Genomic DNA, 12,500 nt, shown 5'->3' with positions numbered 1-12,500 from the left:
TACATCTCTTTGGATAATAGCCACATTATCTATAAGCAATACGGATATTGTCCAATATATGTCCAATAAATGTATAGCTGCTATAAGCATTACCATACATCTCTTTGGATAAAAGCATCCATCTGCTGAGTGAGTGCATGTGACATGAGAAGCGTGCCTCACCTGTCCGCACGCCGTACTTGAGGGTGTCCCTGCAGTCCACCAGGATCTGCTCCAGGGACTCGGGCTGGTCGGACAGCTCCAGGTTGAAGCCCTCCATGCCCTCCAGGAGCTGGTGGGGGTGGTGGAAGTCCAGCACCTTGGTCGTCCTGTCGAACGTCTTACGCACGTAGTTGGTGAGGATGTCCACCACCTCCAGCAGGAACTGCATGGTGGGTTCCTCTCCATTTTTGGCAGGAAGTAAATCTGTGATGGTTTGTGGGTAATGTAGTTTGAATGACTATGTTTGGAAGTGAGGTATCAGCTGCTGGTCATCACTGATGTGGATTCAGTGTCAAGTATTTTAGTTTAGTATTTAGGCTTATGCAAGACTTATAAATTGTAGCTATAGCCATTTGCTTAACCTTTCTAAGGTAGGCTAATTCAAGACAACATTCAGTAACCAATAAACATATTTGATGCATGCTGATGACATGACAATAGGTTTATTCATTTGTGTTTTTTATAATGCAATGGAAACACAGTTTTGCATTACATATAATTATCATATCTGTGAGCCAATAATGTAAAAAGGTAAAAAAAAATAATTAAAGCAAAATAAAAATATATACATTTATTTTTCACAGATTTAAGATTTGTTTCAAATATTTCATTGCAGTATACTTGAAACTAATAAATTATCTATCTTTGTGTTGTTTTGTTACTTGTTGCTATATTACGCATTTTAAACTATTCTTTATCTAACCTTTTTGTTCAAAAATGTCGTTCTCTGTAATATATAACTGACTCACCTCTGGCGAATAGGTTGGAGAAGTCCGTCTCGGTGCGTCTGAACTGCGGGTCTCGCTCATTGGAAGTGGGCTGCTCATTCGTGACTATTCTGCTCTTCTCATCCAGGTTATTGTTCTTCTGCAAAAACCCTAAGTGATTACACGGGGCAGAGGATTGAAACGGGCTCCCATTGTTGAGCATTGCAATTGTTGGTGTTGAAGTCAATGAAACGGCTCACTTGATACCAGGAACCCCCCAGCCAACCCTTTTAACTGGCTGTATTAGCGCGCGGTCTTAAGGGAGTTCCCATGACGTCCCGTGGGTCGCCTATTTAAGAGGCCAGTGATCGGGGGGAAGGCCGAGTCGTGATGACATCGCGAAAATAAATAAATAGCCGACATGGATTATTATTAAACTAGTCGGATTGATTCTCCCTGACCGGACGAGGGACCGTCCAACAAAGAACCGACACTGTCATAACCTAGAGGCACACTTAATGCGCTGGGGGAGAGAGATATTGCGGGTCTGTATCATAACGTTTCTGTACTATGCTGTAGTACATTTTAGATGTAATTTCTGCTTGATGCAAAATGGAATGTGACGGACTATCGTGGATATAAGCGATTGATTTAATGGGTTAAATTATATTTGTGTTAACCTATAAAATAGGGTATTAGTTTATCGAAATAAGCATTCGTTTCGATTAGCTATGACCAACATTATAACGCTTGTATGAGAAAAGCCATAGCAAGCCTTTTCGTAAGATTTGACATACCTTGACAGCACTTTGTTTTTCATACTGTATTTTTTCTCTATACCTGTAATGGGGCAAGAATTCACGCTGCAGGAAAAGAGGCGGTATACTAGCGCAGTTCGTTACAGTGGATAGAGCTTTTGGTCGCGTGGCATGGAACCATCTCCAAAGGGACCTTGAAACAGTCAGGGTATAGCCTACGATTTAATCTAAACTATGTGCAGGTGCACATCTTCAGTTCCTAACCCTAAAGTAATTATTATACTTTATTGTGATGACCTTTGACAAAGTAAATAACACAAGATAACATGTTTTATCCTGTATTATTATTATTATTATTATTATTATTATTATTATATTTCCGCACCATGAGTCTTTTCTTTTATCTTACTTTTTATTTCTCAAAAAACAGTGTTTTGTTGTGGTTCTGGCATTTGAGTATTAGCGAGGTTTAGCAACTGAAATTCATTCATGTTGCCTTAACTCCATAAATGTGTGAATCAACCATAGGGTGTAATGATCAATAAATGCCTACAGGTCTTGCAAAAGTGGGCGATGGATGGTAAACAATCCTTCGTTTCGCCAAAATGGGATATGTGAAATCTGCCCGTGGCTTCATGCCTTCTCTTATCAGATAATGGTCTGCATAAGAGCCACCATCCAACATCAGTAGGCTACAGCCGGTCTATCCATTACTGCTTGGCTTCTCCGTGCTATCTCTTTGAAACAGAGCCTTGGCGAATTACAATTTAACAGTTTCCCATTTTAATCTGTTACCCTCGAGGGATCGAGTTCCTGCATGATAAAATGTCAAAGACCATATCATTGCTAATAACGGCCCTATACTCTAGGCCTACTTCTCGTTAGGGTACTGTCTTTTCTCATGCGATTCCTCTGAATTTAACTACCGGAGTGCGTGCATACAGTACACCAAAACATAACATCTCGGTGTCATCTGAATGAGGATCGTGGTCGATTAGGAAAAAATCTACAGCACTTAGCCCCCCCCCCCGTTTGAGATAGACAGTCCCTCACTGCCCTCCTTGCCAGACAGAAAGTGCTCTAGGGGGATGTGAATAGACTTAATTTGCCTGTCTAGTGCACCTGCCAGTTTCAGCGCCATTCAGTTAAAAAAAAGCCATGTCTCACAATTCAACGAGCCTGAAATTGTTCAATATCTGCCAGATATTCGGACCCCGCAACCATAGTCTATACTAAACGTTGGAACATAGGTCATCATTATTCGTTAGAACCCAGATAAGACTGTCAGTATTGCAACTTACCGCATATTTTCATGCCCAGTTTCCTCGTACATCCATGAGCAACCCCACTCCAGTCATAACCTGGGCAGAATATGTGAAAAAGTCATGGTGAATTGTGACTTTAAATCAACATAATATAACCAGAAACAGACTACACCCACAGGCCTGCTAGTTATTTTTCCAATGGCAACAATGTTGGCCTAAATGTAAATGTCTTATTTCATTTCATTTAAAGTTTCACTTAAATTAAACTGATGAGTTAGTCATCAAACCTTCCGAATAAAAGCAGTTAGAATACATCATGCGTTTTTATTTTCTTATTTTTTTTCTTGTCTCTTTCAAATGTAGGTCTAATGGAATAGGACAGATTCTGATTATTTCAGCAGGCTATTTTCGAATAGAGCTGAGGGACCGTCCAGTCACGAATGCGCTCCACTCCCTGCAGCTCTCGGGGGGGCAGTCAAGTGGGAAATAACGTTTAGCTGACATGGTTGGAAGCCCAAATAGTCCATTGCCTCCTAAAGATAGCCGTAATCTGAAAACGCCACACGGTCCCAACCATTATGCTGCTAATAGCCCATTCATTATCGCCCACAATACAGAGCACTCACAGTCTAGCACACGCAGGTGCACAATGCCTATATCTCTGTTTCAGGCAAGCTTCCAAAAGCGTTCAGAGAGGATCAGGAGGAAAGTGACATTTTAAGAAATTCGGATGCAGGAAGAGACTCATTCTCTCCTCTTTTGGAGAAAGTTATTTAGGGCAACATGTGCTGATGTACGGGTAAAATTGTAGACCTATCTTTTAAAGCCAAACCCCTCATGCACACACCATGCACCTATCGCCTCCGTACTATCCCATAGATGGATCAAATCTTTACAAGAGAAAAACAATAAATGGAGAAATTAGACAATATTTAGATAGACTGCGTTATTTGTGTGTAGTGTAACTACTATTTGGGTAACAACAAACATGTGTATAATAATGATATAATAATAATAATAATAATAATAATAATAATAATAATAATAATGATGATAATAGATTAATGATTTATTTTCTTTATGCTTTCATTACGCCTGTCATCATTGTTGTTATTTCTATGCTTTTAATTGTCCAACAATCTGAACTGATTTAAGAGGGAATTAAACACATGACAAAAGGCTACTGTGTGTTTTCTTAACTGCTATTGACAGCTCCCTGGCCGTGCCACCCATTCTTCTCTTCTAATTGCTTGCCGTTCGTGGTTTTAAAGGAGACCATGGCTTTTGACAGCCCGATCAGTCTCGCTTGCTGGTGCGGCGGTCTGACTGACCAGGTTACGCTGCGGTGGTTCGTCGAACCGGAGGCTTTTCACCGGCGACAGGACCTTTTTTCCCTTCCTCCTCTGTGGAAATGATTAATGTCGGCGCCGACAAAGCAAATAGCCCAAGTGAAATAGCGTTTTATCTGTGATGGACCTACTTGAGGATGGTGGTCGTAAATTTGTCGAGTTGGGATCCGGACCGCCGCCAGAGGAGGAAGGTGCCGACGTCGCCATTACTCTTACGGTAGTGTGGGGAAAGTCTTTAGCCCAAAGAGCGCTGTCACTTTGTCCCAAACCTCTCTTATTTCACCGTGGGATGAAAAGTCACATTCACTGGAAAGATAGAAAGGGAGACAAGTGTTAAAAAGCATCAGGCTTCGGTAATTAATAAAGTTGATATCGTGTCCTTGCCGGCTATCTAGGCTACTACTCTTCTGCTTTTTGCCAGAATGGCACTGACAATTCCAACTGAAAGATTTGATTAGCATCACACTTCCCCATTAATTGACTTGACATATCAGACAAATGTGGCAAGCAGGTGTGCCGTTGGGTTACAGCCAAAAAAAAGAGAAAATGTCGGTTCAACCACGTCAGATTCAATTAACTGGAATCAAAACAAACACTGTAATCCGATGACCTATACACCAGTGAAGTAAAACAAACAGTAGCCTAAATCACGTCTGTCAGGCGACAGGCAAACAGACCTTAATCCAGACAATTGCTACCGTCCATCCCTCAATTCAGAAGTGTGTCGCTGCTGACACTTGTAGGGATGTCTAATTCAACTCATCCAAGAGACATAAACTAAATTCACTGCCAATTGGCTTACTGTTCTACTCAGTGAAAAAAATATTTATAATCGGAATCATCACAAATTACAGCCAATGCACAGAAAGCTGAAAACAGGCTAAACATAATCAGAACATCAATACAGTTACCTTTTTTAAATATATAGCCTATTATTTAGGAAATTGTCACACGATATGCATATCTAGCCGACATTATTTACATGTCAGAAAGTGTCCATTATAATTCCATTTGTCATCCGTATCTGCTTCAAACACCTGTTTGAGCATACATTTCGATCTTCCAGTTTAATAAATGGTGCACGCGTAATTAGACTATACAGGAATATTGCCCAAAACGATACATACCTTGCTCTCGAGATACATGGGTACTATGATAACCTAAATATTATCCAAAATTTAAAGCGAGCGCAAACTGTGTGAAAGTCGAGTGCGCACACAACGCCCCAAAAACCCAGACGTGTTGGCCGTCAGATTACAGAAAAATCCATCCGTCTTTGACTATTGCTGGGTCAGCTTTGCGTTTGAGACGCTGATTTTAAAATACCAATCGCCTGTTTATTTGTTGCTGCGCACGCATGTGTCACCACGGCACCTCTTCTTGTGTTGCATCTTTCTCTTCACAAAACAGCTGCCTTGTTCGCCAAATCACCGAGACCAGCGTCGCCCCTGGCTCTTACGTGACTTTTTGAGGGGTGGCGGGGTGGAGGGGAGAGTGGGCGTCTGCCTACAACACTTCAAATCCCGAGTTAGAACCGGTCATAAAACAAGGACTTGTGGTGTGAAACCCCCGCATTAGCAACATATCACGAGTGGGTGGTCTGCGCTGAGATAGAGAGGAGGGTCAACAAGTAGGCAGCCTGGTCATCAGGATAAAGTCACCAATAAATTCACATCTGCCTCTGGCTTATCCGCCGTTGTTCCTGCTCTGGAAGTGCACTGCAGTGGGCGTTCACTTTATCCAACTATGAATTACACCACCACCCAACAAAATACAAAACGGAATGATTACGAAAGACAATATTTATCACAAGGTCATTTGAGAATTATGATGACAACCGATTTCTCTACCTTACCTGTCTCACTCCGATCATACCGAGAGGTTATGAAAGTGACCTACCCCAAAGTATCCACAAGGTGGCAGCAAATAATCAGTTACTCTCGATAGACTCAACGATCTCCACTTTGATATAGCACAACTGTAGACTATGCAGGCCTAACATTTTTCATACAAAAATATATGTAGGCCTACAGATAACTGAGACTGATGCTCATGTGAGCGGCCAGTGAGCTCGAGCAAATCCTCCGTGTCATTAGCCAACTGTTGGGAGGAGAACTTCAGCATTTGGACAGCTCCTCAGCGCGGGAGAAAGGCCAACCAAATCAGCAATCCAACGAAAAGTTCCCCCCTGTTGAGATGTCAACAGTTTCAACGCATGCCAATAAGTAAACGGTTTCAGAAAACGAAATACAATTTCATGACCTCATACCATCAGTGCAAATGTAGCCTAGCTTTAAAAAGCCTTAAGACATTTACGGCAGACAGTGCAGGCTTTGTCATTACAAGCAAAACAGCTAGCTCTTACTAAGCTATTCGGTCTAAAGGAGCAAATACAGTAGTTATTCACACTGAGGGTACCAGTGTAACTGGTCATTCATCATTTGCAGAACGACTGCAGCATGTAGAGTCATGGCGTCCCCGAACCCATCATTGGGTTAGGCCTACTCTCAAAGAACTGCCCTCAGTCCAATCCAATTTGGTTTGAATATGATATCAAATCGATCATTAGACCGAAGGAGCAGCAAGTTTCTTGTTTGAAGTAGGCTAATCACATGATGTGAGTTCCGGTTCCAACAGCACAAGCTACCTAAGATATCGACAGTAGAACCAGTGTCGGTTGGACTCGAGGCTGCAGCGCTGTCAATTCTTTGAAAATTACACAAGGCGGCCAAAAGGTGGCAGTGTAACACAGTGTGGCGTAATTAAAACACACGGAGGAACTCTCCGACTAAACTCTTAACCCCAACCTTGAAAGCTACCCCACAGTATGGCCCATCCTATTACTGTAAAAAATACCCTTCAGCCTAGACCACATGCAACAACGCTAACGTGGATATGAAATCATGCTTTATGGTCTCTGTCATCCTTAGAGCAGTTTCTACTGGATCTGCTACAAATTACAAACAAACAAACAAATTAAACTTGTTTTGTGTGAGAGCAATGATTTTTTAAATATGTGACATTAATATTTGACATCTCCACAATGTACATTTCAGAGCTTTGCCCATTGAAGTGACCTTTTCACTCATCGGCAGCTACCCTTGACTTCCATAGACTTGCATGGACTATAAAGTAAAATAGCCTACTGATTTTCCAAAGAACAACGTCTTAAAATCAGCTACTGTGTATATTTCAGGGAAAGAATTTACTTGAATGTATGGCCCCATTGCAGTAATGACGTGCACTGATCTATACACAATATGCACACATACACATATATACTGTACCTATTTTTATCTGATACATTCTTGGACACTAAAATGTCTTATGATAATTTACAGACCATTTTTACAAAAATATTCAACAAAAACATCATGCTATTATAGTATGTATTCCAGGTAATGCCAATGACCTGCTCTTGGCTGGCTTTTATTACAGTTTTTGCCCATTGCTTACACACTAAAATCGAATGCACATTTTCTGCTTTGCACATTGTTTGCAATTCTGCAACATACTTATTGCGAAACACTACACACGATTTCTAACATTAGACACTTTGTTCAAAAGTGAAATCTCCTGTTATCATTGAAAAAACATTTCTATTCAAAATGCAAGCACATCTATGGTAAAACCCACACACATAAGTATATGACCACCAACCACATACCTGAATGCCTCTTTTGCAAGCAATGGAAGGGGCATGCAGAGATATTGAGGTAGGGTCAGTTCAAGGGTGGATATGGCACACAAGGTGATATGCTCCCCATTGCCTAGCCCGAGAGGACATCGCTTGCGATGTCGACGAGGACATGTGTCCAGATCTGAACAGAAGCCCCCCCCCCCCACACACACATACATACAAGAAAAAATAAATGGTTTTTTTTCAATATCTCCAGTAATTGTTTTTTTGTCTTTTTACTTTTGTTTTGTTGCTACATTTTGTATTTGTTTTGAGTGTATGTTTTGGAAATGTTTGTTTTTTGAAAAAAACTTTTGTTGCAAAAAATGTCAGTTGATTACTCCAGAAAGTCTACTTTTGAATTTCACAGAAGACTGAGTCTGAGAAAATGACAAAAAATAAAACACAAAGACTGCAGTATTTTATATAAAACACATAACTGTGTTGCTGTTGATTTGAAAGATTAATTCAAATCATGCATGTGTGTATGGTTTTGTTGCAGTAATTACATTTTTAGACAGGATTGCTGAGTTTTGATTGCAGTGTTTCATTCTGGCATAGATGTGAGCTATTTAAGTGCTATGTCTTATTTGGCTGTGTGTAGACTTTTGACATAATGAGCCAAATTCTGCAAAAAGTGTGTAAGCAGTAGGCAAAAACTGAATCGAATCAAAACAACAACATCAGTTTGATTCATATTAATTGAAATTCACAATAGTAAAAAAAAATGCTTTATGAAAATTCATTACAGTAAAATGACAGCTCCTTTGGCCGATGAACTCAATGATATAGCTGCATGCTGTAATATACAGTAAGCAAAGAATACTCACCTTGAATTACAGTATACAGAATACTTACCTTGAATTAAAGTCGTTTTCAAATCTCTGTGTCTACTTTTTCAGAACTCTACACACAAAACCAAAAATTGCTCACACAAAATGCAAAATGCCTCAAATCTCCGGCAAAATGACACACAACATTCAAAATGTCAAAAACACATCATTAAAAGCAAACTTTAGCCTCACATTATAAACACTTTTGTAATAATATGACATTTTGGACACATCGTGTGCACACTGTTGCTCAAAACCTAAAGCTCCTCTGTCGTTCATAGGCTTAATGTATTTCCATACAAGAGTGAAAGTCATCTACAAAGAGAAGTTGAAATACACAGTAAAAAAATACACAGTTTGAAACCAAAAATAGTGATTTTCCCAAATAATTTGCTGTTGTGAAAACAGTATTTTACAGCCAACAAGAAAAAAAACAAAGTGAAAATTTTGAAAAGGCTGATTTTGCCTAAGACAGAAATGACTGTATTTCCAAAGAAAGAACTTACTGACTACTATAAAATTACAGTACTTTGCTTTTAGGAAACAAACATTCCTAATCGTTCCTATAAGGCATTTTTGGAGGCACAGAAAAAATCATTGAGATAATGGTAACTTGGGGACAAACAAAAATACATAAATACATAAAATTTTACATCAAATCGATGTTTTGCAGCACATTACACTAAAGTCAGATTCATTTTCATTTCAAAGTATCTGCATTGGTTCTGAACATTTCAACCTTAAATCCTCTATGAGTAGATTTACTGTAAAGGGTCTATACATATATAGAGAGTATATCTATCCATAGGCTAGTAAGGCAATGATCAGGTGGTGTTCAGTAGTGTAATAATGAGTGTTTACATGTGAGGAGAGAGAGCGAAGCACTGGTGAATAAGTGTGGCATTTTGATGGGTTGTATTTGGAAGACAAAATCAAGTTACTTCCTGTTACAGTGTAAGTTTTTGTGTGTTAGGTAGAACATTGTGTGTGGTGTTTTGCAAATTGCATTTTAGGAAATTAAAAACTGTGAGAGAATTTCTGAGAAACACTGAGAATTAGTGTATGGTTTTGCAGATTTGGTGTGGGGTTATGGTGTTTGAAAGACATGTTTAGAAAATTGTGTGACAAGCAAAGATTTAGTGTGTTATAGTTTTTGCCCATTGCTTGAACACTATAGACACATGCTTAGATCAAAGTAAAACAACTTGAAGCTTTTGTTACTATACCTTAAACACAGTGTAAGGGATATACCTTACTGTAAACAAAAGTGCTGCTTTGCACTTTAGTTGCAATTTTGCAACACACTTGCACCTTTCTGCAACACACTTGCTCCTGCACACTACACACTATTTCATGCATAAGACACTTTGTTCATATATGAAATGTCATGGGTACCATTGGGACAACACATCTATTCAAAATACAAAACACATTGGGTGATTGAAAACACTTAGACACACACTTGAAAATACTTACTTACAAAACTGAACACCAATCAGCCAGCCACAAATAGGCCTCAGTTGAGTGATTTTGAGAACTTTGCGAGCATGAAGGCAACGAGAGCAAGAGGTAGAGGAAGAGGAAGACAAAGAGGATCCTGTGATAAGTCATGGCTCAGATACATCAAGACAAAGAGGATCAGAGAAGATCAGAGATCAGAGAGAGATCATGGCCAGGAGGTGGTACATCGTCCTGTGATACATCATGGCATGTGATAAATCATGGCTATGCACAGAATAATATTACAGATAATATTAGAGAAACATTTGGCCTGTGGATCCTGTGATACATCATGGCCTGTGATACATCATGGCCTGTGATACATCATGGCCTGTGATACATCATGGCCTGTGATACATCATGGCCTGTGATACATCATGGCCTGTGATACATCATGGCCTGTGATACATCATGGCCTGTGATACATCATGGCCTGTGATACATCATGGCCTGTGATACATCATGGCCTGACAATGAGAGAAGCTGGGCAGAGAGTCCACCACATCTAAGCCTGATTTTCTGTATTTATAGAAGTGAGTTTTTGGTTTTACAGTATTTTTGTTTTACTGTATTTTTGCATTACTGTATTGCATTTACTGTACTGTACAGTTAAGTATAGTACTGTGATGTACAGTATTGTTGGTTGTTGTGAAAACCTTTGTTGGAAAAACAACATAACAAAAACTGTGTTGTATTGAGCTTCACAGAATGCTAACTGATGAACTCAATAAAACAGTGAAAAATAAAAACTGCAGTGTTTCATATAAAGTACACTAGTGTGTTGTTGCTAATCTGAAGGTGTATTCATATGATGCAAGTGTGTGTCATTTTGTCATCAGACTGACATTTTGACAAAGGATTGTTAGGTTTTGATAGCAGAGTTTCAATTCGACATAGATGTGAATGGTTTATTTCCCAGCGTTGTGTCTAGTGTGCTTCTGACAATCTGTGTGTGAAACTGTGTTTAGTGTGTACTATATGTATTATTGGGTGCGTACAGTGGAGTGCCTTCGCCATATGCAGCCTCTCTTCATCGCTATATGTACACTAGAATAGGCCATACACATGCTCAGGAGAGTGAGTGAGGGAGGTGTGTGTGTGTGTGTGTGTGTGTGTGTGTGTGTGTGTGTGTGTGTGTGTGTGTGTGTGTGTGTGTGTGTGTGTGTGTGTGTTTGGATGGATGGCCTTCACAGCAGAGTGTGGTTGGATCTGGCTGAGGGTTCATGTTTCATAAAGGAATCCATGGTAATGGAAGACATCTCAACCACACACTCAGACACACACTCACACACACACACACACACACACACACACACACACACACACACACACACACACACACACACACAAAGACATGTCTTTGTTTAGCTGGAAACCATTTGAACCTTTTTTTCGCCCTGGTCATTTTCTTTTTGTATTGAATTTGCTTAAATATGAATGTAAATGCCATACACACACAAAACAAGACCTCCACCCTGCTCAATGTCTCCACACACACACACTCATACACACACAGTTTCAACAGTCTGGCTATGGCCCTGTCATGTCATGTCAATATAGAGGTATGCTTTTTTATTTTACTTTCAAATGTTCAACATGGCCTATACTGCCTGATATCCTTCTTAACTGAATAGAGTATGTAGGCATCATCATGCTCTCTCATACAAGACTCATATAGTAAAAACAAACAAATGTGAGTATTCATTTCCTATCCGCTCAATCATCCCATCAGGGGAAAGGATAGTGGAAAGTGAAAAGAAAACCGTCAGATATGGAATTTCCATTTCCAATTTGCAAAACTTCACCAATCCTACATCCAATTCTGAAATACAGAAAAAAGAAAGGAAAAAAAAAACAACCATTTGATATGCTTGACAATCAGTCAGTGATGGTAATGTATAACACATTTAAAGAAATATATAATCTGCCAATAATATCTGTAAAAAGCTCAGACATCACCACCACACAGGCCAAATGAATGTGCTTCAGCAGAGCTGGTATCTTCTGCAGTGTGCTAATCACAGAGCTCCATGGTAATGCAGTGTGCTAATCACAGAGCTGTGTGCTAATCACAGAGCTGGTATCTTCTGCAGTGTGGTCAACACAGAGCTGGTATCTTCTGCAGTGTGGTCACAGAGCTCCACAATGCTGGTAATCACAGAGCTGGTATCTTCTGCAGTGTGGTCAACACAGAGCTGGTATCTTCTG

At 39.8% G+C, this 12,500-nt stretch overlaps 1 protein-coding gene across 1 annotated transcript in view; it reads right to left on the bottom strand.

Moving 5' to 3' along the window:
* The window catches only part of gad1a (glutamate decarboxylase 1a), an 18,724-nt gene extending 12,779 nt beyond the window's left edge, over positions 1-5,945 (bottom strand). The window contains 5 exon segments of the mRNA XM_048240007.1: positions 163-405; positions 951-1,079; positions 2,968-3,027; positions 4,412-4,586; positions 5,408-5,945. Coding sequence (XP_048095964.1) covers positions 163-405; positions 951-1,079; positions 2,968-3,027; positions 4,412-4,487 — 508 coding nt within the window. The 5' untranslated portion in view covers positions 4,488-4,586; positions 5,408-5,945.
* Between the last annotated feature and the right edge of the window lie 6,555 nt (positions 5,946-12,500).

The sequence above is a fragment of the Alosa alosa genome, chromosome 3 (genome assembly GCF_017589495.1).
Source record: "Alosa alosa isolate M-15738 ecotype Scorff River chromosome 3, AALO_Geno_1.1, whole genome shotgun sequence".
Lineage (NCBI taxonomy): Eukaryota > Metazoa > Chordata > Actinopteri > Clupeiformes > Clupeidae > Alosa > Alosa alosa.
The sequence above is the reverse complement of the archived record's forward strand: the minus strand, read 5'-3'. Positions and strand labels throughout refer to the sequence as shown.